We start from the raw sequence: 27,408 nt of genomic DNA, 5'->3' as shown, positions 1-27,408 counted from the left end.
GCATTTAGATGTTAGCTTGTATATCATATTTCTATTTCAGTAAGGGAAATCATCACATAAACCCAAACACTTCATCATTTCAAACCCTTCATTCGTGGTTGTACAATCCATTTAGTATGCTAACATTATTATCATAATAAAGGTTATACTTCTATTAACGGGAGTGAATTGATCAAAAATACACACACACACACAGCATGTTAAATATCACAATTCAGACAAACTAAGAAAAAAACACACGCTGCAGCCCATTTTGCAACTTAGGATTCACAACTTCCAAACAGGAATTCCAACCAAGTTGCAGGCATCCACTCTGGTTGTGGGGAATTATTCTTAGCAACAGTGGCAATGTATTCAGCGAGATCAGTCATATCAGAAGAGGAACCTGGAACATAAGTACATTCATTGCCAATGATTGCACAAGTGCCCCCTTGACCTGCCAAAAGATAGTCAAGAGCCTCTCTTTTTTGCAGAGCCAATTTACATTTTTCTTTTAGCATTGACAATTTTCCCTAAGTCTCTAGATGTCTTCCGAATTTGGTCTAGGGCACATGCATATTGACTTTCACAGGGAAGAGAGAGAACACATGTTATAACAGTTCCACACCAACATTGATAAGAATGAGATTGGGGCAAGGTTAGCCCAAGCTACAATCTAGTGTCTCTCCTCACATTTTAGGGGCATATCTCTGTCTCCAGAAGCCTCGCATTTCCAAATCATAATTATAACTATTGATAAATTATCCAACCCACATTTAGAATGACAGTTCTTAGTGCTTCACATTGGTTCTATCACTTTAATTTAAGACCCTCAACTTAGCACACACCTACACATCAATACTGGCAGAATATACATTTACATTGACAGACAGTATATTCAAAAATGTCTTATACCGGAGCTTGAGTAAATTACATTACTAAGCTGCTCCCGATTGTACTACGTCAGGACATGGAAATCGATTCTATTGTAGTTCATGTGGGTTTTAATAACATTATGAAGGCAGCTCTGAACAGTTGAAACTGGATTTTAAAGAGCTGATTGACTCTCTGCTTGACACTAACAAAAGACCCATCATATCTGGCCCCGTGCCCTCTCTGAATCGTGGCATCGAACACTTTAGCAGGATTATTTCTCTTCACAACTGGCTTCGTGATTATTGCAGCTCAATGATTGTAACTTTTGTTAATCATTTGGATACCTTTTGGTAACAAAACACGTTTTTTTAAAGAGGATTCGATCCACCCAAATCATTTGGGTTCCTGGATCCTTTCACAGCATTATAAGGCTACGTTATGACAATGACTTATCAATGACCCAAGCCCAGCTCAGCTAATCCTTACCATTGTGACGCAGAGTTGTCATAATGCTTCAGCCAATGTACATTACACCAGGGGCATTGGTAGACACAATGTAAGTAACCTAATTTATGTCACTCTAACTGCCCTGAATGCCTCTGTTGATCCTACAGCTATTGTATGTAGTAATCATGTGCCTATGAATCAGATGTATACTGTTAGCACTGAGACGATGTGCCCTAGGAGGAAGTCCACTGTGTGCAGTTCATCCTGCACTAAACATAAATAACATGAGGATATCTACTTCTGCTAAGCTTCCCAGTAAAGCAATGAAAACAAGTAAGCATCCCAGCAGAAAAGTGCTCAAAATAGCTCACGTTAACATATGTAGCTGAAGAAACAAGGTCCCTGAAAACAATAATTTGCTAGTAACAGATGGCATTCATATTCTGAATATCTCTGAAACTCACTTAGATAATACCTTTGATGATACAGTGGTAGGAATACAAGGTCAAATTACTGAAGATAATAGCAGACGATATTGCCACATTTTCAATTTAATCCTACTAGAAAGTGTGTGCCCCCAGGCTTGGAGGGAAGTAAAAGTAATTCCGCTACTTAAGAACAGTAAAGCCCCCTTCACTGTCTCAAATAGCCGACCAATCAGCCTGTTACCAACCCTTAGTTACCTTTTGGAAAAAATTGTGTTTGACCAGATTCAATGCTATTTTACAATAAACAAATTGACAACAGACTTTCAGCATGTTTATAGTGAAGGATATTCAACAAGCACAGCACTAACACAAATGTCTGATGATTGGCTGAAAGAAATTGATGATACAAATATGGTGAGGGCTGTTTTGTTTGACTTCAGTGCGGCTTTTGACATTGTCGATCTAAGACTGCTGGTGGAAAAATGTACAGTACCAGTCAAAGGTTTGGACACATCTACTCATTCAAGGGTTTTTCTTAATTTTTTACTATTTTCTACATTGTAGAATAATAGTGGAGACATCAAAACTGTGAAATAACACATACGGAATCATGTAGTAACCAACATTAAAAAAATATGTATATTTTATATTTGAGATTCTTCAAAGTAGCCACCCTTTGCTTTGATGACAGCTTTACACACTTGTTATTCTCTCAACCACCCCCTTCCTATTGGCACTCATCCTTCTGGCATTTCTACATTTTCTTCATCAGATAGTGTTTCAGTTTGTCCTAGAGTGTTGGAGGCTATTTTGTAAATGACATCGCCGAAGTCAAGGATCGGTAGGATAGTCAGTTTTACTAGGGTATGTTTGGCAGCGTGAGTGAAGAAGGCTTTGTTGCGAAATAGGAAGCCAATTCTAGATTTAATTTTGGATTGGATATACTTAATGTGAGTCTGGAAGGAGAGTTTACAATCTAGCCAGACACCTAGGTATTTGTAGTTGTTCACATATTCTAAGTCAGAACCGTTCAGACTAGTGGGTGTGGGCAGCGATCGGTTCAAAAGCGTGCATTTCGTTTTACTAGCATTTAAGAGCAGTTGGAGGCCACGGAAGGAATGTTGTATGGCATTGAAGCTTGTTTGGAGGTTTGTTAACACAGTGTCCAAAGAAGGACCAGATGTATACAGAATGGTCTTGTCTGCATAGAGGTGGATCAAGAAATCACCCGCAGCAAGAGCAACATTGTTGATCGTCCATCATGCCGACACAATGTCTGTGCTCACTTGGGCATGGTTACTGACCGAGAAAAGGTTTATATAAAACAATTATTTTATTAAAATAATAAAATCACATTGCTATCTTCACAAAAGTACTCTCATACTTAATCATATATTTTATAGTACATTTAGATGTAAACTTGATAAATAGAACATGTCCACTTTCAGAGTTACTCTTATTTCGTTATACCATCCGTAATGACATCACAAAATAATAATATGACATGATTATTCTTTCGACCCCCACTAATCATTCCAAACATTTGGATGTCAGGAATAATGTTCTAATGTTTACCTTTTTTTAGATTTTTTTTTGGCAACAAGAGTCTCCCTGTAGCAAAGGAGATTTCAGTCTTCCAATACTAGAGACCAAAAGGAGTCCTTTTCTGCAAACTGTTTATGACCGGTTGTTAAGAGTCATAAAACCGTCCCAACTCCCCCCTCTCCACTCCTGTGGGAGATGGGAAGGGGGAGGTCTGGCTATCTGTCAGCCATTTGCCAAGCTGATCTGGCACCTTTGATCCTCACCAAGGAGAGCAAGTCATGACAATGTTACTCTATATATTTATTTCAAATTTCTGTTGGATATTCATTTTCTGCTTCACACTTATTAAATGTCCAATATTTTAGTAACATGTATTGCTGGGCTGTAACATGTAATGCTTTGGAGGGATCAATATGTATTACTGGGCTGGCACTGTCTATCAGTCCCCCATAGATGGCATGCTCTGCCCATAATAAGCCTCTGCCAAGCACGTAAAGTAGGTGAATACAGAAAACCATTGGTTCTATTTAACAGGGAATGGGGTTTATTTCAAAATGTATTACCAGGGTGGAAGAAATCTCGTAAGCATTTATAGTTTTATTGGTTAGGGGTAAGTCAAGTCCCGTACAATGCGTTAACCTTATTTTTTTCAAATGATCCACTCTGAACATTCCTCAGAATACGTTTACACCGCTTACGTACATCTGCATGTGCAAGTTGTATATTATTATACTTTTTCTATTGTTACTTCATCAGATCTCTAGTAACCGATTATACTCCCTATTATGTTACTTTATCTCAAGTAACCCATTATACATTTGTGTTATATCACAAATTTCTCCTCTACACCAGTGTTCTATTCATACAGGGGTTTAAATCTTCGCTCTAGTGTTCTATTTAACAGCATATTCGGAAATAGTACTTATATTCTTTCATATCTTAACATTAACTTTTCCCAATATAACTTCTATACTTAGGTATTCACATCCACATCACTCATATAAAACAACACCCCGTGCTCAATAACACCACATGCTATTATTAGTAGTCTCAGACTACGATGGGCAGTGGTGGACGGAACCCCTAGATAACGTTATAGATTTTTTTAAACTCAGCCACACAGAACTGGAAAACTCAGCTCACACTTCACTCCACATTCACACTGGAAGTAGTCTCCTGACAGCTGTCTTAACACGTCCTTTCCACACTGACACAACCATACACAACTTTCACATCCACATTCACTTAGTACTATTCCCAAACACACTCAGCAATCTCCCTTATTACCCCATGTGTATCTTCAACAATTCTTTGTCCTTACTTCCTATGCACCATATGTATCTTCACTATACATGTAGAATAGCACGTGGTACACATTATGCTATTCTCTACCAGTGGGAGCAGACCACGTAGACACTTATAAATGCCTACAGACAGCTGTCAACAGGGCGTGGTATCGTTACTTTCCCTCGCTCTAGTCTTCTCTCTAAGACTAGCTCTAGTCTTCTTCTGTCATATGTATCTTCAACGGTTCCTCTATAGTCTCTACAGTATCCATGGTCCCTGGGCATCCATAGTCCCTATAGCGTCACAGTCCCTATAGCATCCATAATATCTATGGTCCCGACAGCATCATAGTCCCTACAGCCTCCATAGTCCATCAGCATCCATAGTATCAATAGTTTATATAGTAATAAATGCTATGGTCTCTATAGACTTTATAGTCTTGCCTCTTCCCATACATATAGAATAACACTTTGTGCTATTACTTAAGACTAGTGGTACCCTCCTTCTACATCTTTATGTTTGGTTTTATTGGTTCTATCATATTTGTATTTGACATTTTTTATACAAATTAATTTAAATTGACTTACTGAAATCAGTTGTCGTCCCTCAATTGTTTTGCGGATGATGTGTCTCCTCCTGGGCAGCTCACAGTAAGGGTCTGGTCTGGTCTGGTCATCTTTTGGGAATTTCAGATGGGAATTTCCCTCACGCTTCTTAAAGCGGTTTTCCTCACAGACCCACACTGGAAAGCTCCGCAAGCAGAATCAGTCATCCTGTTCGTTGGAGCCAAATCGTCAAGGAAATTGTTACACAGGGACAATCAAAGTCAATATTATTTATTATTATTATTATTTTGCTATATTTTTTATTTCATCTTTATTTTGTGTTTACATCTTTTTCTCCCCAAATTTGTGGTATCCAATTGGTAGTTACAGTCCTGTCTCATCGCTGCAACTCCCATACGGACTCGGGAGAGGCAAAGGTTGAGAGCAGTGCGTCCCCCAAAACACAACCCAACCAAGCCGCACTGCTTCTTGACACAATGCCCACTTGACCAGGAATCCAGCAGCAACAATGTGTCGGAGGATACACTGTACACCTGGTAACCGTGTCAACATGCACTGCGCCTGGCCTGCCACAGGAGTTGCTAGTGCGCGATGGAACAAGGACATCCCTGCCAGCTAAACCCTCCCCTAAACTGGACGACGCTGGGCCATTTGTGCACCGCCCCATGGGTCTCTCGGTCTTGACAGAGCCTGGACTCAAACCCAGAATCTCTCGTGGCACAGCTTGCGCTGTGATGCAGTGCCATAGACCACTGCGCCACTCGGAAGGCGCCGAAGTCAATATTAAATTATTCATTGTTCACTGTCTTGCTCGCTGGAGAGGTTCCAACAAACATCTGTCAGGAGCCCTAACAGGGCAGTCCCGTTAGTTCCCTTACATACTGACAAGTTATATTTGCATGATTTAGCTTATTCATCATTCAAAATTAATGTTTGCTTCATTCATGTGATGACCAATACTGGGTCATGCACATGACAGACCAATACCTCACAACGCTTCTTCTCTCTAAGCTGAGACCTGGAAAACTGAGATATCCCTTTCTCTAAACAAGGTTCTGGGCGTACTGCCAAATTGCAGATACTGATAGTGAGGATTCGTTCAATCAGTCACTTGCATATACACAGAAATTGGTTTATAGAAAAGCACAAACAGAACACAGAAATTGGTTATTAGAAAAGTACAAACGTAAAAATGTCCATTACAATAGACATGTGTGTGCCTTTCCAAATCATGTCCAATCAATTGAATTTACCACAGGTGGATTCCAATAAAGTTGTAGAAACATCGCAAGGATAATCAATGCATGCAGGATGCACCTGAGCTCAATTTTGAGTTTCATAGAAAAGGGTCTGAATACTTATATAAATAAGGTGTTTTCAGTTTTTCTGTTGTCACTATATGGTATTGTGTGTAGATTGCTGAGGATTTTTATTTATTTAATCGATTTTAGAACAGGGCTGTAACGTAACAACATTTTGAAAAAGTCAAGGCGTCTTAATACTTTCTGAAGGCACAGTATTTGTACATATAAAATAGATGACGAGGAAATAATCTCTCTTTCTCACCATCCCTTTCTCGCTGTTGCCGTTAAGGGTTTGTTTATACTCCAAACATCAACAAAACAGATTGTGGTGTGGTATGGTCATTTTAGGGACTAATGGCCTGGGTGGGGGTTATTTTAGGATTGACGGACATACAGTATTGGTAATCCCCCATAATCCTTCAGTGCTCCCTCTGTCCACTGAGGAGAGAGAGGTTTTTAATACCCCTACAGGACCACTATCTATGTCTCTCCCCTTTTCTAAGGGATAGTTCGACATTTACTGGGATGGGGAGGCTGGTCCAAAATAGGGGAGGGCTGTCTAACTTTTTTTTGCTTTGGTGAGAGTAGTGCATTTTGTCCCTGATTAACATTCACCATTTTGCAGGTTTGACTATATAATGTCTTCCATATAGCCACATTTCCTAATTTGCTTGCATGCTCCTCCCCTATCAAGGTGTTTTGGTACTTCCCTTATGCACTTGTGCTTTTCCACCAAATTCTTCAAAGTAGCCACCTTTTGCCTTGATGACAGCTTTGCACACTCTTGGCATTCTCTCAACCAGCTTCATGAGGTAGTCGCCTGGAATGCATTTCAAATACCAGGTGTGCCTTCTTAAAAGTTCATTTGTGGAATTTCTTTCCTTCTTAATGCGTTTGAGCCAATCATTTGTGTTGTGACAAGGTAGGGTTGGTATACAGAAGATAGCCCTCTGCCTGCCTCCAATCTCTCTCAACTCTACAGTCGTAGCCTTGTCCCGCTGGTCCTGACCCCGCTCTCCCTCTGACACTCTCTCCCACTGTCAATTGTCCCCTTTTCCTCTCACCTTGTCACCATTTCCCTATAGCCCCCCCCCCCCCTGTCTGGCTGTAGCTCGTCCCCAGTGGTGATGCAACAGAAGCATGTCCTTGCCTCTCCTCTAACCTCAGTGAAATTATTTACCTCTCTGTCCCCCCTCAACCTCTGTTACAGAATTTTAAGCCGCTATGAGACTTTTTTCAAATCTGGCTGCTGTTGTAAGTTGTTTAGCTGGTGGATGGCGGGTCAGCTCAGGGCAATACAGTACAGTAAGATGAGGGGGAACAAGTCTGTATAGGAGAGTGCTTGCGTTATTCTCATCTGGGGTTATCGTCTTTGTTCCTCCATGCATGGCCTTCCTTCACTTAGAGTCTGTATAAGAACATTAGTCAGCAGCTTTGAGCTGTTCTTAGTGGCGCCAGAGGCCACCTGAAGAAACACTTGGTGTGTGTGTTTTCGCTGAAGAGCTGCTGAGCGTAGGACGGTTGCGTTGTGAGTGGGCAACGCTGGGGATCTCTGGAACACTTTATTGTGTCTTTCCATATTATACACTCGATTCTAGGTGGTTCCTGTTTTCTCATGAAATGTTTTTTTTTGCTTGCTTGAATGAATCCTAAAGAAGCAAAATAGTATGAATTAAGTAAGTATTACATAATAACACATTTACAACATGTACACGTAGCAAAATAAATTCAAAGTAAATATTCTACTATACTCTGTACTGTGTGTGCTATCCCACCTTTGGTCGCTTCAGCAGTCTGTTTGGAAACGAGTCCAAAAAAAAAGTTAACCATCAATCTCTTTATCTCCCTCCCTCCACCCCCCTGCTGGGTATTTACAATATCACATAACTATGGCATCTGGTAATGCAAAGGGAGGCATACATCATACACACACAGAGAGACTAGGAGCATAGGAACATCTGTTGTTTTCTCTCAAGCTGGCTGGCAGTTTCAAAACAAACAACTGCATTTTGAAATCAACCGTTGATCTGCATATGCTTTTTTGTCAAATTCTGATCTGAAATCAGGACTGAGGGAAACTATACCACCCTGCGCCAGCAGCCTTCCATCCTTGCCTCTGAAGCTAGAGTTGGTCCTGGTCTGTCCCTGGATGGGAGAACAGATACTGCTGGAAGTGGTGTTGGAGGTCCAGTAGTGGGCACTCTTCCCTCTGGTCTAAGGAGACCCCAATGCAGTGAAGGGGACATTGCCCTGCGTAGGGTGCCGTCTTTCGGATGGGACGTTAAAACAGGTGTCCTGACTGTGGTCACTAAAGTTTGATCGTTTCTAGTCAGGTATTTCTCAACTCCATCATGACTCAGCGTAAAGTCGATACTTAAAAAAATGTTTTCTTTGTGGAAATCCACACTTTTTCATTTAACGTTAATCAAATACAACCTCTGACTGTTTCCTTGTTGCTGTTGTTCGAAGAGGTAACTCAGTGCAAATGCCCATATGCCAATTGAATCTCAATGAGGAAACAGTCAGGGGTTGTATTTGATGAACGTTTATTAAAAAGTATGGATTTCAGCAAACAAAGAAAGGCAGGCAACAACAAAGGCCAAACATAGATATAAAGTACAAGTTTAAGAATTTACATTTTATAAGTAACGACTTCACAGCGACTCGAAGCAACTTGAAGGAGTTGCAGGTTCACTCTAAAAACACTCGTTTTCACTCAACGCCACGGATTTGGTATAGTGGCGTTAAAATATATTTGTCCATATAATTTCCATTCCATTGGTCAGCAACACTGCTGGTCCAGCATAGTAAAACCTACAGTTTCACCTTTTACCGTGAATGAGAGCGAGGGAAGCGCAAACCCTTGTCTAGACTGTACAGAAGACCGTCCGTCGGCCCGCCCCGCCCCGGCAGACAGGCAGACAGACAGTAGCCAGGCTATGCTACAGTGGATTAGACAGAGACAAACAGTAGCTCTAGTCCAGTGGAATACATTACAGCGACCTGTCTCTTTAAATTACTGTCAAAGCCGATTAGCGCTGTTTTCACCGTCTGTTCTCCTCAATCTATTTTGGTTTTACGCTGCTACAGCCTGCACGATAAATCCTTTGCGATTTTCCATTTGTATATGCTATATTTTTCTCGTCATTTGGGATGATTTGGATCCCATTTCTAAAAAGTTTGAGGCATGAGACGTGGGATTATTTATTTATTTCTGGCTTCTTCGCGGCGCACAGAGTGGACCGGACTCAAATTCCCCCCTGCGCGTCTGTGGTGAACTTGGATTAGCGCGCTCTCTCCTCCACATCTACTTTCTCTCTCCTATACTGTCCAACTCTCTCCGAAAATATGATAGATATGCCACAGATATGACATCAATAACAACGACCACTTTTTGAAATCGACTGAAAGAGAAGGGGTCTCACGGAAAATGCAGAAGAGCGTGCGCTATAATGAGGGGCACGCTCTATATCTGTCGCTTGTCGCGCGCAAAGAGGGCACGAAACGCGGCATCCTGAGCAAGAAGACGACGGAGAACAGTCGGTGGAATGACAAGTACTTTGCTCTCTACCAGAATGTGCTCTTTTACTTCGAGAACGACCAGAGCACTCGGCCCTCCGGGATTTACTTGCTGGAGGGGTGCACGTGCGAGAGGGTTCCCGCGCCCAAAGGCGCCACGGTCAGTAAGGACATGGTGGACAAGCAGCAGGTGGGTTAGGTACCCTAGTGACCATGGTAGTGCACCACCTGACATGGTTGTGCTTTGGTTTTGGTCTCTGCTCGCTGTGTTGACACTGAGGTTTGGCACCCTACTCTCACCCTGGTTTCTTACGTAAAACAGATTAAGGATTTGCAGCACAGACGGGGATTACGCATAGAAAGTGCACTTTAGTTGGGAGGAGAGGAGGGATGGAGGGATGACAATTGATTTCCTCCGTAGCATACTGTGTCTGTCCCAGAGAGAACCAGAGGCCTGGGACGTTGAGGGACAGCATGGGCAGTTAGATATTACACAGCTAGGCCTACCTAGAATACATGTAGAATATTTCAAAATGTGGCTTTACACTTTTAGAATGAAGCAGCACATACTACTACCAGTATGCCATATCCTCATGAAAGTTGCTGTAGTTAATATATTCCCATGTACACTCTTAGAATAAAAAGGTGCTATCTGGAACCTAAAAGGGTTCTTCGGCTGTCCTCATAGGAGAACGCTTTGAAGAACCCTTTTTGGTTTCAGGTAGAACCCTTTTCGTTCCAGGTAGAACCCTTTTGAGTTCCCTGTAGAACCTTTTACGCAGAGGGTTCTACATGGAACCCAAAAAAGTTCTACCTGGAACCAAAAAGGGTTCTCCTATGGGGACCGCTAAAGAACCCTTTAGGACCCCTTTTTTTCTAAGAGTGTAGTGAATGGAAGCTAAATATGGAAATACAAGTATAATAGTCCCTATGAAGAGCTCCATTACTGACTGACATCTTTGTTATTGTGATGAGCTGCATGGAGTCAGTGACTGGGTACAGATGTTTTCTTGTTGACCTATTACATCCTCACAGTTGGAGAGTGGAGACAGCACATTCACTGGCTCTGTGTACACTACAGTAGTCTACTAGCTTTGTGTTAGCACATTTATACAAATGTTTCTTCTAACGTATATATATTTTTGCATTCACACAGTAACCTGTAATCTGTCTGTGGGTCTCCACATCTACGTATGTACACTACATGACCAAAAGTATGTGGACACCTGCTCGTCGAACATCTCATTCCAAAATCATGGGCATTAATATGGAGTTGGTCCCCCCTTTGCTGCTATAACAGTCTCCACTCTTCAGGGAAGGCTTTCCACTCGATTTTGGAACATTGCTGTGGGGACTTGGGCGCTGATGTTGGGCAATGAGGCCTGGCTCACAGTCGGCGTTCCAATTAATCCCAAAGGTGTTTGATGGGGTTGAGGTCAGGGCTCTGTGCAGGCCAGTCATGTTCTTCCAGAATGATTGCGACAAAACATTTCTGTATGGACCTCGCTTGGTGCACAGGGGCATTGTCATGCCGAAAAAGGGAAAGGGCCTTCTCCAAACTGTTTCCACAAAGTTGGAAGCACAGAATCGCCCTCCACCAAACGTTACAGTTAGCACTATGCATTCTGGCAGGTAGCTTTCTCCTGGCATCCGCCAAACCCAGATTCGTCCATCGGACTGCCAGATGGTGAAGCGTGATTCATCACTCCAGAGAATACGTTTCCACTGCTCCAGAATCCAATGGCAGCAAGCTTTACACCACTCCAGTCGACGCTTGGCATTTCTCTCTTTAGGTACTTACCTGTGTCTGTATCTCTCCAATGTGTGCTGCTACTGTCACCTTGGCACAGTATTCAACCCCTGCCGTTGAAATGAACCTGCATTCATGTACTGTACTATATATAGGCCTACTGTACTAGACTGAAAAACAATCACTTCATCAACATCAATTTACATGCTCTAGATCAGGGGTGTCAACGTAATTCACCTTCGAATATAATTTCCAGTTTTGTGCTTTTTTTGGGTTAAAACCCCAATGAGATCAGAAGTGTCAGAAAGGCGGCTCATTGTTGGAAATAGGACGACAACAAAAATCACCAACACACCACAATCATCCTCTAATGAGACAGAGATCAGCTCATAGCCTGGAGGCAGCAGGAAGAGGGATTTTCATTGTCACATCAGATCAAGTCATGTTATCTTAGAGGTTGGTGTTGGTGTTGGGGACAAGTTAGATCACATTTTGACCACATTAGATTTCCTCCGCACCCATGTCTGAAGTGTGTGTGTGTGTGTGTGTGTCTGTCTGACACCCCTGCAAACCAACAGGACCCTAACAGCAATAGCAGCTACAGACACATTGCTCCATTGAACATTGAACAAACCAAATCAGTCAATGTTGTCTTACAGTGAGAAATGGCAACTGCAGTATCTAACTCTTTCCCCCCTCAGACTCTGTTCCTCCTGTGATTGTGATGTTATAGATGAGGTCACTGACCCTCCCGTGTGCCATGTACTCAGTTTAGCTCTGGTGTGTGCGGTTGAAGTGTGTGTGTGTGTGTGTATGTGAAACAAACACATGGAACAGTCTTACAACAGTATTATACCATTAGATTGGGCGACTGTAATTACACTGTATTTAGACACATATTACAATGATGCTACTGAGGTCGTAATGTCTATGTATTGTGAACTTAATTGATGTCTATCTGGTGCTTCAGATGAATATATTCATGGGACATCCATGAAAAACAATGCGGTGTTTAATTCTGTCAGATCACGGCCACTTAGTGGACTACCGAACACACAGCTCGAAAGGCTGGAAAGTGAGAGGGTTTTAAACACAAACACCCATGAAAACGCAAACATGTACGCGCACGCACACACACACCTTCACAAAAACACACGCAGGCACACGCGCAATCCACAAAGACGTCGAAGCATTTAAACCAGACTAAAACATCAGAGAGCTTCAAAGTGGCAATGTCTGATTGAGAGGCAGAGAAGTGTTCTACTGATGTCCTCTCAGATAGCACGCACACACACACACACACACACACACACACACACACACACACACAGAGAGAGAGAGTGTTACAGTTTGAAATAATAGAGCAGCAGCTTTATTGTCACAGAACATGATATCGTGCCTTAGAGCCGCAGCCTCATGTCCTTAAAGTTGCTGTTGTCATCGTTTTTTTAAACTTCAACTAAATCAACTACTGTAGCGACTGTAAGCGTCTCGGGGGTTTGGGCTGTGTCTTTTGTTAATGTCTCGTGTGTGTGTGTGTATGTGTGGTCCTGCTCTTGTGAGGTAGTGGAGGATAGCGTGTGTCTGTAGCCAAGCTGCAGGCTCTGAGGGTGTAGACTCTGCGCAGAGAGGGGAGATAGTCACGGAAAAGTCCGTGTGAAGGCTCAGTCTCTGGTGAAAAGGACAGACTGTAAACATGCAAATAGCAGCAGTTTGGGAAGCAGTGTTTCCTCTAATTATTTTGGGAGGGGGTGTGCAAAGGACCCTAAAGCAACATTGAGAGCTGCAGACGCAAATGAGGCCAAATGAAGCCTTAATTGTTTTATATGGAGGAAGGGGGAAAGGATGGAAGGAAGAGAGGAAGGGGGAAAGGATGGAATGAAGAGAGGAAGGGGGAAAGCATGGAAGGAAGAGAGGAAGGGGGAAAGCATGGAAGGAAGAGAGGAAGGGGGAAAGGATGGAATGAAGAGAGGAAGGGGGAAAGCATGGAAGGAAGAGAGGAAGGGGGAAAGGATGGAATGAAGAGAGGAAGGGGGAAAGCATGGAAGGAAGAGAGGAAGGGGGAAAGGATGGAATGAAGAGAGGAAGCTGGAAAGCATGGAAGGAAGAGAGGAAGGGGGAAAGGATGGAATGAAGAGAGGAAGGGGGAAAGCATGGAAGGAAGAGAGGAAGGGGGAAAGCATGGAATGAAGAGAGGAAGGGGGAAAGGATGGAAGGAAGAGAGGAAGGGGGAAAGGATGGAAGGAAGAGAGGAAGGGGGAAAGGATGGAATGAAGAGAGGAAGGGGGAAAGCAGGGAAGGAAGAGAGGAAGGGGGAAAGGATGGAATGAAGAGAGGAGGGGGAAAGCATGGAAGGAAGAGAGGAAGGGGGAAAGGATGGAATGAAGAGAGGAAGCTGGAAAGCATGGAAGGAAGAGAGGAAGGGGGAAAGGATGGAATGAAGAGAGGAAGGGGGAAAGCATGGAAGGAAGAGAGGAAGGGGGAAAGGATGGAATGAAGAGAGGAAGGGGGAAAGGATGGAATGAAGAGAGGAAGGGGGAAAGGATGGAAGGAAGAGAGGAAGGGGGAAAGGATGGAATGAAGAGAGGAAGGGGAAAGCATGGAAGGAAGAGAGGAAGGGGGAAAGCATGGAAGGAAGAGAGGAAGGGGGAAAGGATGGAATGAAGAGAGGAAGGGGGAAAGCATGGAAGGAAGAGAGGAAGGGGGAAAGGATGGAATGAAGAGAGGAAGGGGGAAAGCATGGAAGGAAGAGAGGAAGGGGAAAGGATGGAATGAAGAGAGGAAGCTGGAAAGCATGGAAGGAAGAGAGGAAGGGGGAAAGGATGGAATGAAGAGAGGAAGGGGGAAAGCATGGAAGGAAGAGAGGAAGGGGGAAAGCTTGGAATGAAGAGAGGAAGGGGGAAAGGATGGAAGGAAGAGAGGAAGGGGGAAAGGATGGAAGGAAGAGAGGAAGGGGGAAAGGATGGAATGAAGAGAGGAAGGGGAAAGCATGGAAGGAAGAGAGGAAGGGGGAAAGGATGGAATGAAGAGAGGAAGGGGGAAAGCATGGAAGGAAGAGAGGAAGGGGGAAAGGATGGAATGAAGAGAGGAAGCTGGAAAGCATGGAAGGAAGAGAGGAAGGGGGAAAGGATGGAATGAAGAGAGGAAGGGGGAAAGCATGGAAGGAAGAGAGGAAGGGGGAAAGGATGGAATGAAGAGAGGAAGGGGGAAAGGATGGAATGAAGAGAGGAAGGGGGAAAGGATGGAAGGAAGAGAGGAAGGGGGAAAGGATGGAATGAAGAGAGGAAGGGGGAAAGGATGGAATGAAGAGAGGAAGGGGGGGAGGATAGGTAATGCAGACTGCCTGTAAGTGTGTAAGTGTTTTCTGTCTGTCTGTCTGTCTTTATCTATCTCTCTTTCCCATCTCTCTCTTTATGTAAGTCCTTAGATAATCTACCTCTCTGTGGTCTCGCATAGGAAAGTTCTGTATGCTAATGATGCGGCCTACTATAGGCTACTTCAATGCCAGCCAGCCGGCTGATTGATGGGTTACCATGGTTACCAGGGTTGATAGTTGAAGTGGCACAGTTTGAGAACACATACCGCACACACACACACACACACACACACACACACACACACACACACACACACACACACACACACACACACACACACACACACACACACACAGAGAGAAGTAGCACTTCAAGAAATGTTATACAAGGTGGTCTACAAGTTCTGGCAGAGAAAGATAATTAGAAAGACTGAGGGAGTGAATGAGAGATGATAAGGGAGTAAAAGGCTGGAGATGAGTAGAGAGAAATATTGTAGATGAGGAGAGAGAGAGAGGAAGAGGTGATGAGTTTGTAAATGAGAACTGGGATGTGATTGACCGTATTAAGTATGATGTGTGATGAGAAAAAGGGAGGGAATGAGCGGAGGGTTGTAAAGGTTGTGTGTGTGGCCCTCTGCTGTGATGGTGTCTACTCTTAGTACACACGGTTCACTACACCCTGAAAACTGACTGTGACAATTAGAGAGCAGAGTTTCCGTTAACCTGCCATTGCCAGCTTTTGGCCGATTAAAAAAAAGATAAACCAATAAATAAAACTGTTGCCGGCCAAAATGATCGGGACAAAACAAATCCCATTGCAAAATAATGCTTTTTATTCAATGATGAAAATGCCATTCCATGTAAAAACATTTGACAGTCACACTTATCGGTCTATAGGTTCATTTGTATAATTTTGTGCAATTAAATAGGCTTGTGCGTATTTTCATTGGAGTAAAACGTGACCATTCATGGTGGAAAAATTCAAAATGCCATCACGTGTTTAAAACAGTTTTGGTGCAGAATAAAAAAAATAGCTACTATTTTTATTTCTCAATTGGTAATTGAAGCTCGGCTCCCATTCACCATTCAAGTGCAGGGAACAGGCTAAATGCACTCACCCACCACTTTACAATGTGAGCTGGAGGCCGTATGCATTTTGAAAACATACTTGTTTGAAACCTAAATGTTTTATTTTATATTATGAGGCATGTCTTACCTTGCTTCAATGTAGCCTACAGGCAAAATCCAACCATGGGAACTTCGAGGAAGTTATTTAATAAAGACTTAATCGGCTGAGCGTGAGTTTAAAATGTATCCTACCATTTCTACCGTTCAAACAGTTTCAGTTCAGGAATAAAGTTTCTCAAAATCATTGCCACATTGGTCAATCATAAAATTTGAATGAAAATTCACACACACAAAAAAGTGAAAGTTAAAAGTCAACTAATGTGAGATCACCAGCCTCTACCATATGACACATTGATACACCGAGATCCATTGGCGGCTAAAGACATAAGCGCATGGAACTGATAGCCTATAAACCAATGCAGCAGTAGGCCTATAACGTCCATTGGTTGCTCTTTCACACCGAGGATTGGTGATCATCGAGGGGGAGTTTGTTGGAATGATTTTTCAAATAGCTTACTGTGAGGAACTATTGTTTTAATATATTACCATTTGCAATGGATGTTAAAAAACAAACACGTTCCTATATTTCTGTGCAGCAAGCCAGGAAAGTCTATGCGTGCTCAGGTGCTTGCGCTCCCTCAACATTATCAGGACAGAGTAACCAGACACATGCTCATATGGAGCACTCTACGCACAGACATGAAACAATGACGCCTGGGGAAGGAACCAAAGGGAGTGACATATAAAAGGCAGGTAATCAAGGAGGTGATGGAGTCCAGGTGAGTGTCATAATGCGTGTAACGATGGTGACAGGTGTGTGTCATAACGAGCAGCCTGGTGACCTAGAGGCCGGAGAGGGAGCACAACGTGACAAATGTTGTAATCAGATTGCAGATACTTTTGAAAATTTAGATGATTACTTCTTGGATTACTTTCAAATTCAGAAAGGATGTTTGCGAAAAACAATCTTTGACACTTCTATGTCTTCTCAATGACATTTAGATCAGCATTGAAAAAAGACACAAATTTAAGTTTGTTCCACCTGAGTGAGTCTGACCACAAGTCAGAGACCATGATGATGACACACCAAATGTGACCCAGTTCAAGACACTAGGCAATATGTCACAAGTCACGACTTCACAGAAGAGCCTTTTGAACGTAAAAAAATATTTATCAAAATGCGTTTTTTGGCAGAAATGCCTTCTCGAATATGTGAACTTTCATGTGCCTTAATATCAAACTTGTATGTCGAATAAAATTGTTGAGACTGCTGTCTTTTTCTGTGGCTAAACCAACTAGGCTCATAATTGAACAATTTTATTCATATTTACAGATGACATACAAGTTTGATGTTAAGGCATATGAAAGTTCACATGTTCAAGAAAGCATGTCTGTGCGTCGTTCGCGTTTTGTATTATGTTTTGTTTATTCATTAAATGTATCCACTCCCTGAACTTGCTTTTTGGCCGAAATGCCTTCTCGCACATGTGAACTTTCATGTGCCTTATTATCAAACTTGTATGTCATCTGTAAATACAAATAAAATGGTTAAATGACGAGCATAGGCCTCCTGCCAGTGGTCTAAGCCACTGCATCGCAGTGCTAGCTGTGCCACCAGAGACACTGGGTTCGCGCCCAGGCTCTGACGCAGCCGTCCATGGGGCGAAGCACAATTGGCCAAGCTTCGTCCGGGTTAGGGAAGGTTTGGCCGGTAGGGATATCCTTGTCTCATCGCGCACTAGTGACTTCTGTGACGGGCCGGGCGCAGTGCACGCTGACCAGGTCGCTAGGTGTACGGTGTTACCTCCGACACATTGGTGTGTCTGGCTTCCAGGTTGGATGCGCGCTGTGTTAAGAAGCAGTGCTGCTTGGTTGGGTTGTGTTTCGGAGGACGCATGGCTCTCGACCTTCGTCTCTCCCGAGCCCGTACCGGAGGGGTAGCGCTGAGACAAGACAGTAACTACTAACAATTGGATACCACGAAATCGGGGAGCAAAAAGGGGGTATAAAAATAAAAATAAATTACGAGCCTAGTTGGTTTAGCCATAGAAAAAGGTCTCAACGTCAACAGTGAAGCGGAAACTCCGGGATGTTGGCCTTCTAGGCAGAGTTGCAAAGAAAAAGACAAATCTCAGACTGGCCAATTAAAAAGAAAAGACTAGAAGGCCAACATCCCGGAGTTGCCTCCTGACTTTTGACATTGAGACTGGTGTTTTGCGGGTGCTATTTAATGAAGCTTCCAGTTGGTGACTTGTGAGGCATCTGTTCTCAAACTAGACACTAATGTACTTGTCCTTTGCTCAGTTGTGCACCAGGGCCTCCCACTCCTCTCTATTCTGGTTTAGAGCCAGTTTGCTCTGTTCTGTGAAACGAGTAGTACACAGCGTTGTAAGAGTTTTTCAGTTTCTAGGCAATTTCTCACATGGAATAGCCTTCATTTCGCAGAACAAGGTTAGACTGACAAGTTTCAGAAGAAAGTTCTTTGTTTCTGGCCATTTTGATCCTGTAATCGAACCCACAAATGCTGATGCTCCAGATGCTCAACTAGTCTAAAGAAGGCCAGATGTATTGCTTGTTTAATCAGAACAACAGCTTTCAGCTGTGCTAACATAATTGCAAAGGGGTTTTCTAATGATCTATTAGCCTTTTAAAATGATTAACTTGGATTAGCTAACACAACTTGCCATTGGAACACAGGAGCGATGCTTGCTGATAATGGGCCTCTGAACGCCTATGTAGATATTCAATTAAAAATCTGCCGTTTCCAGCTACAATAGTAATTTACAACAATGTCAACACTGTATTTCTGATCAATTTGATGTTATTTTAATGGACAATCTTTTTTTAGCTTTTCTCAAGAACAAGGACATTTCTAAGTGAACAGTAGTATATACAGTTGAAGTCGGAAGTTTACATACACCTTAGCCAAATACATTTAAACTCAGTTTTTCACAATTCCTGACATTTAATCCTAGTAACAATTCCCTGTTTTAGGTCAGTTAGGATCACCACTTTATATTAAGAACGTGAAATGTCAGAATAATTAGTAGAGAGAATGATTTATTTCAGCTTTTATTTCTTTCATCACATTCCCAGTGGGTCAGAAGTTTACATATGCTCAATTAGAATTTGCTTTTAAATTGTTTAAAATGGGTCAAACAATTCAGGTAGCCTTCCACCAGCTTCCCACAATAAGTTGGGTGAATTTTGGCCCATTCCTACTGACAGAGCTGGTGTAACTGTCAGGTTTGTAGGCCTCCTTGCTCGCACATGCTTTTTCAGTTCTGCCCACACATTTTCTATAGCATTGAGATCAGGGCTTTGTGATGGCCACTCCAATACCTTGACTTTGTTGTCCTTAAGCCATTTTGCCACAACTTTGGAAGTACAGTGCCTTGCGAAAGTATTCGGCCCCCTTGAACTTTGCGACCTTTTGCCACATTTCAGGCTTCAAACATGAAGATATAAAACTGTATTTTTTTGTGAAGAATCAACAACAAGTGGGACACAATCATGAAGTGGAACGACATTTATTGGATATTTCAAACTTTTTTAACAAATCAAAAACTGAAAAATTGGCCGTGCAAAATTATTCAGCCCCCTTAAGTTAATACTTTGTAGCGCCACCTTTTGCTGCGATTACAGCTGTAAGTCGCTTGGGGTATGTCTCTATCAGTTTTGCACATCGAGAGACTGACATTTTTTCCCATTCCTCCTTGCAAAACAGCTCGAGCTCAGTGAGGTTGGATGGAGAGCATTTGTGAACAGCAGTTTTCAGTTCTTTCCACAGATTCTCGATTGGATTCAGGTCTGGACTTTGACTTGGCCATTCTAACACCTGGATATGTTTATTTTTGAACCATTCCATTGTAGATTTTGCTTTATGTTTTGGATCATTGTCTTGTTGGAAGACAAATCTCCGTCCCAGTCTCAGGTCTTTTGCAGACTCCATCAGGTTTTCTTCCAGAATGGTCCTGTATTTGGCTCCATCCATCTTCCCATCAATTTTAACCATCTTCCCTGTCCCTGCAGAAGAAAAGCAGGCCCAAACCATGATGCTGCCACCACCATGATTGACAGTGGGGATGGTGTGTTCAGGGTGATGAGCTGTGTTGCTTTTACGCCAAACATAACGTTTTGCATTGTTGCCAAAAAGTTCAATTTTGGTTTCATCTGACCAGAGCACCTTCTTCCACATGTTTGGTGTGTCTCCCAGGTGGCTTGTGGCAAACTTTAAACAACACGTTTTATGGATATCTTTAAGAAATGGCTTTCTTCTTGCCACTCTTCCATAAAGGCCAGATTTGTGCAATATACAACTGATTGTTGTCCTATGGACAGAGTCTCCCACCTCAGCTGTAGATCTCTGCAGTTCATCCAGAGTGATCATGGGCCTCTTGGCTGCATCTCTGATCAGTCTTCTCCTTGTATGAGCTGAACGTTTAGAGGGACGGCCAGGTCTTGGTAGATTTGCAGTGGTCTGATACTCCTTCCATTTCAATATTATCGCTTGCACAGTGCTCCTTGGGATGTTTAAAGCTTGGGAAATCTTTTTGTATCCAAATCCGGCTTTAAACTTCTTCACAACAGTATCTCGGACCTGCCTGGTGTGTTCCTTGTTCTTCATGATGCTCTCTGCGCTTTTAACGGACCTCTGAGACTATCACAGTGCAGGTGCATTTATACGGAGACTTGATTACACACAGGTGGATTGTATTTATCATCATTAGTCATTTAGGTCAACATTGGATCATTCAGAGATCCTTACTGAACTTCTGGAGAGAGTTTGCTGCACTGAAAGTAAAGGGGCTGAATAATTTTGCACGCCCAATTTTTCAGTTTTTGATTTGTTAAAAAAGTTTGAAATATCCAATAAATGTTGTTCCACTTCATGATTGTGTCCCAGTTGTTGTTGAATCTAAAAAATAAAAATAAATAAAAAAAATGGCAGGCAGGGGTCAATAATCCAGAGAGGGGTAAAGCACCGGAACAGCAGGCTGGGTCAGGTAGGGGTCAATAATCCAGAGAGGGGTAAAGCCCCGGAACAGCAGGCTGGGTCAAGTCAGGCAGGGGTCAATAATCCAGAGAGGGGTAAAGCACCGGAACAGCAGGCTGGGTCAAGTCAGGCAGGGGTCAATAATCCAGAGAGGGTGGAACAGCAGGCTGGGTCAGGTCAGGCAGGGGTCAATAATCCAGAGAGGGGTAAAGCACCGGAACAGCAGGCTGGGTCAAGTCAGGCAGGGGTCAATAATCCAGAGAGGGGTAAAGCACCGGAACAGCAGGCTGGGTCAAGTCAGGCAGGGGTCAATAATCCAGAGAGGGTGGAACAGCAGGCTGGGTCAAGTCAGGCAGGGGTCAATAATCCAGAGAGGGGTAAAGCACCGGAACAGCAGGCTGGGTCAATAATCCAGAGAGGGGTAAAGCACCGGAACAGCAGGCTGGGTCAAGTCAGGCAGGGGTCAATAATCCAGAGAGGGGTAAAGCACCGGAACAGCAGGCTGGGTCAAATCAGGCAGGGGTCAATAATCCAGAGAGGGGTAAATCACCGGAACAGCAGGCTGGGTCAAGTCAGGCAGGGGTCAATAATCCAGAGAGGGTGGAACAGCAGGCTGGGTCAGGTCAGGCAGGGGTCAATAATCCAGAGAGGGTGGAACAGCAGGCTGGGTCAGGTCAGGCAGAGGTCGATAATCCAGAGAGGGTGGAACAGCAGGCTGGGTCAGGTCAGGCAGAGGTCGTTAATCCAGAGAGGGTGGAACAGCAGGCTGGGTCAGGTCAGGCAGGGGTCAATAATCCAGAGAGGGTGGAACAGCAGGCTGGGTCAGGTCAGGCAGAGGTCGGTAATCCAGACAGGGTGGAACAGCAGGCTGGGTCAGGTCAGGCAGAGGTCGGTAATCCAGAGAGGGTGGAACAGCAGGCTGGGTCAGGTCAGGCAGAGGTCGGTAATCCAGAGAGGGTGGAACAGCAGGCTGGGTCAGGTCAGGCAGAGGTCGGTCATCCAGAGAGGGTGGAACAGCAGGCTGGGTCAGGTCAAGCAGAGGTCGGTAATCCAGAAAGGGTGGAACAGCAGGCTGGGTCAGGTCAGGCAGGGGTCAATAATCCAGAGAGGGTGGAACAGCAGGCTGGGTCAGGTCAGGCAGAGGTCGGTAATCCAGAGAGGGTGGAACAGCAGGCTGGGTCAGGTCAGGCAGGGGTCAATAATTCAGAGAGGGTGGAACAGCAGGCTGGGTCAGGTCAGGCAGAGGTCGGTAATCCAGAGAGGGTGGAACAGCAGGCTGGGTCAGGTCAGGCAGAGGTCGGTAATCCAGAGAGGGTGGAACAGCAGGCTGGGTCAGGTCAGGCAGAGGTCGGTAATCCAGAGAGGGTGGAACAGCAGGCTGGGTCAGGTCAGGCAGAGGTCGGTAATCCAGAGAGGGTGGAACAGCAGGCTGGGTCAGGTCAGGCAGAGGTCGGTCATCCAGAGAGGGTGGAACAGCAGGCTGGGTCAGGTCAGGCAGAGGTCGGTAATCCAGAGTAGAGGCAAAGGTACAGGACGGCTGTAACGGTTGTCGTCGGGAGAAGGAGAAGAGGACCAAAGTGCAGCGTGGTATGTTTTCATAATGATTTTAATAAAGATGAATACTGAACAAAAACAACAAACCGACAAACAAACAGTTCTGTAAAATGCAACAAAAACACTAAACAGAAAATAACTACCCACCCCCCATAGTGGGAAAACAGGCCGTCTAAGTATGGTTCTCAATCAGAGACAATGATTGCCAGCTGCCTCTGATTGGGAACCATACCAGGCCAAACACATAGAAATAGAAAACATAGAACACAAAACATAGAATGCCCACCCCAACTCACACCCTGACCAAACTAAAGTAGAGACATAAAAAAGGAACTAAGGTCAGGACGTGACAACGTCAGACAGGAAAGGTCAAAAACAGGGACTATAGCAAAGAAGGGAAACCACTGGTAGGTTTGAATGAAGTCGCACAGACAGAAAACACAGGTATACAGTGGGGCAAAAAAGTATTTAGTCAGCCACCAATGGTGCAAGTTATCCCACTTAAAAAGATGAGAGGCCTGTCATTGTCATCATAGGTACACTTCAACTATGACAGACAAATTAGAAAAAAAATCCAGAAAATCACATTGTATGATTTTTAATGAATTTATTTGCACATTATGGTGGAAAATAAGTATTTGGTCAATAACAAAAGTTTATCTCAATACTTTGTTATATACCCTTTGTTGGCAATGACAGAGGTCAAACATTTTCTGTAAGTCTTCACACACTGTTGCTGGTATTTTGGCCCGTTCCTCCATGCAGATCTCCTCTAGAGCAATGATGTTTTGGGGCTGTTGCTGTTGCTCCAAAGATTTTCTATGGGGTTGAGTTCTGGAGACTGGCTAGGCCACTCCAGGACCTTGAAATGCTTCCTACGAGAAGGTTTGCTGTGTCTGTCAGCATAGTGTCCAGAGCATGGAGGCGCTACCAGGAGACAGGCCAGTACATCAGGAGACGGCAACAACCCAGCAGCAGGACCGCTACCTCCGCCTTTGTGCAAGGAGGAGCAGGATGAGCATTGCCAGAGCCCTGCAAAATGACCTCCAGGAGGCCACAAATGTGCATGTGTCTGCTCAAACGGTCAGAAACAGACTCCATGAGGGTGGTAATGAGGGCCCGACATCCACAGGTGGGGGTTGTGCTGACAGCCCAACACCGTGCAGGACGTTTGGCATTTGCCAGAGAACACCAAGATTGGCAAATTCGCCACTGGCGCCCTGTGCTCTTCACAGATGAAAGCAGGTTCACACTGAGCACATGTGACAGACGTGACAGAGTCTGGAGACGCCGTGGAGAACGTTCTGCTGCCTGCAACATCCTCCAGCATGACCGGTTTGGCGGTGGGTCAGTCATGGTGTGGGGTGGCATTTCTTTGGGAGGCCGCACAGCCCTCCATGTGCTCGCCAGAGGTAGCCTGACTGCCATTAGGTACCGAGATGAGATCCTCAGAATCCTTGTGAGACCATATGCTGGTGCGGTTGGCCCTGGGTTCCTCCTAATGCAAGACAATGCTAGACCTCATGTGGCTGTAGTGTGTCAGCAGTTCCTGCAAGAGGAAGGCATTGATGCTATGGACTGGCCCGCCCGTTCCCCAGACCTGAATCCAATTGAGTACATCTGGGATATCATGTCTCGCTCCATCCACCAACACCACGTTGCACCACAGACTGTCCAGGAGTTGGCGGATGCTTTAGTGCAGGTCTGGGAGGAGATCCCTCAGGAGACCATCCTCCACCTCATCAGGAGCATGCCCAGGCATTGTAGGGAGGTCATACAGGCATGTGGAGGCCACATACACTACTGAGCCTCATTTTGACTTGTTTTAAGGACATTACATCAAAGTTGGATCAGCCTGAAGTGTGGTTTTCCACTTTAATTTTGAGTGTGACTCCAATTCCAGACCTCCATGGGTTGATACATTTGATTTCCATTGATCATTTTTGTGTGATTTTGTTGTCAGCACATTCAACTATGTAAAGAAAAAAGTATTTAATAAGAATATTTCATTCATTCAGATCTAGGATGTGTTATTTTAGTGTTCCCTTTATTTTTTGGAGCAGTGCATTTTTTTGCCCCACTGTAAGTACCCAGGGGAATAATGGGGAAGATGGGTGACACCTGGAGGGGGGTGGTGACAAGCAAAACGACAGGTGAAACAGATCAGGGCGTGACAAAATATATAATATAATCGTATTATTATATGTAGTAGAAAGCAAATGGGTTAGAAGAAGCCTACACATCCAACCCATAAAGTAACATGTAACATCCATATATGGCCAGCTATGTAAACTTTAACATGGATTTATCCTGCAATAGCTGGAAACATACATTTTTGTCTTCTTCTCATGTCTCTTAAGGGGAAAGTAATCTAAAAGTAACTGAATGTAATCAGATTAGGTTACCAGTAACTGTAACAGATTACATTTAGAAAGTAACCTACCCAACACTGCTGTCCGCTGCACTGTTTAGAATGGTGTTTTCCCGCGAATTGCATTTGAGCAAAATGTTTCAAACAACATTTCATTGGCTGCTTCATTACCTGAGTTGCATGTTCTGCTAAAATGCACTACCATAATCTACATGTGATTTCTGTCATTCTGATCACCGCGGGTTATGAGCACCCATTCATCAGGTAAATTCTCAAATTGCCAGTAAATTAAAATCTTCACGTTGTCCGGCGCCACAGTTTCCTAACAGAAACCCTTTTGGAGAGAGGCTGAGAGAGGGAGAGAGAAACTATTTGAATTTAAAAAACACTTAATTAGGTCAACGGAAAGCTATGGAACTGTATGTACATTTAAAACATTTAACATACTAGCACAGAAATCCACCAGAGAGAGAGAGAGAGCGGAAGACCGAAAGCAAGCAGGATACTGAGAGATGAAGGTTGCTGGAGAATCAGATGCCCGGTCTGTGTGTGTGTGTGTGTGTTTCTAGGTGTGTGTGTGTTTCTAGGTGTGTGTGTGTTTCTATGTGTGTGTTTCTATGTGTTTGTATGTTACTGTGTGTGTTTGTATATGTGTGTGTGTGTGTGTGTGTTTCTGTGTGTGTGTGTTTTTTTATGTGTATTAGGGTACAAGTGCTCTGGGATGCTTCTGACTAAGAATAGCAGCTTGCTGGTCCTTTAGCCTCAAGCCACACAGTCTACATACTTTACAGAGCTCTCTGTTTACCTGGATATGTTGAGGCCTGGGACTGTGTGTGTGAGTGAGTGTGTTTTTCTCAGTTGTATCATTCAGAGGAAATCAGCATGTTTGTGTTTTGCTGCTGCAAGCAGCTCAAGCACCCAACTGACCAGCAGAAATCCTTCCTCTGTCCTCACATTAACACACACATGCAGACGCACACAGAGACATGAATACACACACACACACACACACACACACACACGCACACGCACACCTACAGGCCTATTTGTATTTTGATACTTTAGACAGATCTGTCTGCCGGCTTAAAGCTCTCCAGTCTGACACATAAATGGAAGTCAACTATTGGTCCACAGGCCTTTATGGTTGTTGCACCTGTTGTGACTCGCTGTGTTGACATGCTGCCTACGGGTTCTATCATGTTGTTGTTCAGATTGGACACCAGAGATATGAACTGATGGCTCGCTGTGTTCAAATCAAATCAAATTTATTTGTCACATACACATGGTTAGCAGATGTTAATGCGAGTGTAGCAAAATGCTTGTGCTTCTAGTTCCGACAATGCAGTAATAACCAACAAGTAATCTAACTAACAATTCCTAAACTACTGTCTTATACACAGTGTAAGGGGATAAAGAATATGTACATAAGGATATATGAATGGGTGATGGTACAGAGCAGCATAGGCAAGATACAGTAGATGGTATCGAGTACAGTATATACATATGAGATGAGTATGTAAACAAAGTGGCATAGTTAAAGTGGCTAGTGATACATGTATTACATAAGGATGCAGTCGATGATATAGAGTACAGTATATACATATGCATTGTTTAAAGTGGCTAGTGATATATTTACATCATTTCCCATCAATTCCCATTATTAAAGTGGCTGGAGTTGAGTCAGTGACAGTGTGTTGGCAGCAGCCACTCAATGTTAGTGGTGGCTGTTTAACAGTCTGATGGCCTTGAGATAGAAGCTGTTTTTCAGTCTCTCTGTTGACATGCTGCCTAGGGGTTCTATCATGTTGTTGTTCAGATTGGACACCAGAGATATGAACTGATGGCTCGCTGTGTTGACATGCTGCCTAGGGGTTCTATCATGTTGTTGTTCAGATTGGACACCAGAGATATGAACCGATGGCTCGCTGTGTTGACATACTGCCTAGGAGTTCTATCATGTTGTTGTTCAGATTGGACACCAGAGATATGAACTGATGGCTCGCTGTGTTGACATGCTGCCTAGGAGTTCTATCATGTTGTTGTTCAGATTGGACACCAGAGATATGAACCGATGGCTCGCTGTGTTGACATGCTGCCTAGGAGTTCTATCATGTTGTTGTTCAGATTGGACACCAGAGATATGAACTGATGGCTCGCTGTGTTGACATACTGCCTAGGGGTTCTATCATGTTGTTGTTCAGATTGGACACCAGAGATATGAACTGATGGCTCGCTGTGGAGTAGTCCTGTGTGTGGGCCTGCGTCCCCCTCTCTCACTTTCTCTCTCCACCTCCCTCTCTCTTACTCTCTTTCCCTCCATCTCTATCCCTCTCTCTCTCTCT

General features: G+C 43.7%; 1 protein-coding gene across 2 annotated transcripts in view; it reads left to right on the top strand.

The window, feature by feature from the left end:
* The window catches only part of rasgrf2a (Ras protein-specific guanine nucleotide-releasing factor 2a), a 60,569-nt gene that overhangs the window by 6,352 nt on the left and 26,809 nt on the right, over nucleotides 1-27,408 (top strand). Inside the window, exon 1 of one of the 2 annotated variants that reach the window (XM_064942306.1) lies at nucleotides 9,518-10,141. The exons of the other annotated variant lie outside the window; for it this stretch is intronic. Coding sequence (XP_064798378.1) covers nucleotides 9,863-10,141 — 279 coding nt within the window. The 5' untranslated portion in view covers nucleotides 9,518-9,862. Of the gene's footprint in view, nucleotides 1-9,517; nucleotides 10,142-27,408 lie in introns of those variants that run through there. 2 annotated transcript variants of the gene reach the window in all.

Source organism: Oncorhynchus masou, chromosome 28, assembly GCF_036934945.1.
Source record: "Oncorhynchus masou masou isolate Uvic2021 chromosome 28, UVic_Omas_1.1, whole genome shotgun sequence".
Classification (NCBI taxonomy): Eukaryota; Metazoa; Chordata; class Actinopteri; order Salmoniformes; family Salmonidae; genus Oncorhynchus; species Oncorhynchus masou.
This window is presented reverse-complemented; position numbering and strand designations above follow the sequence as displayed.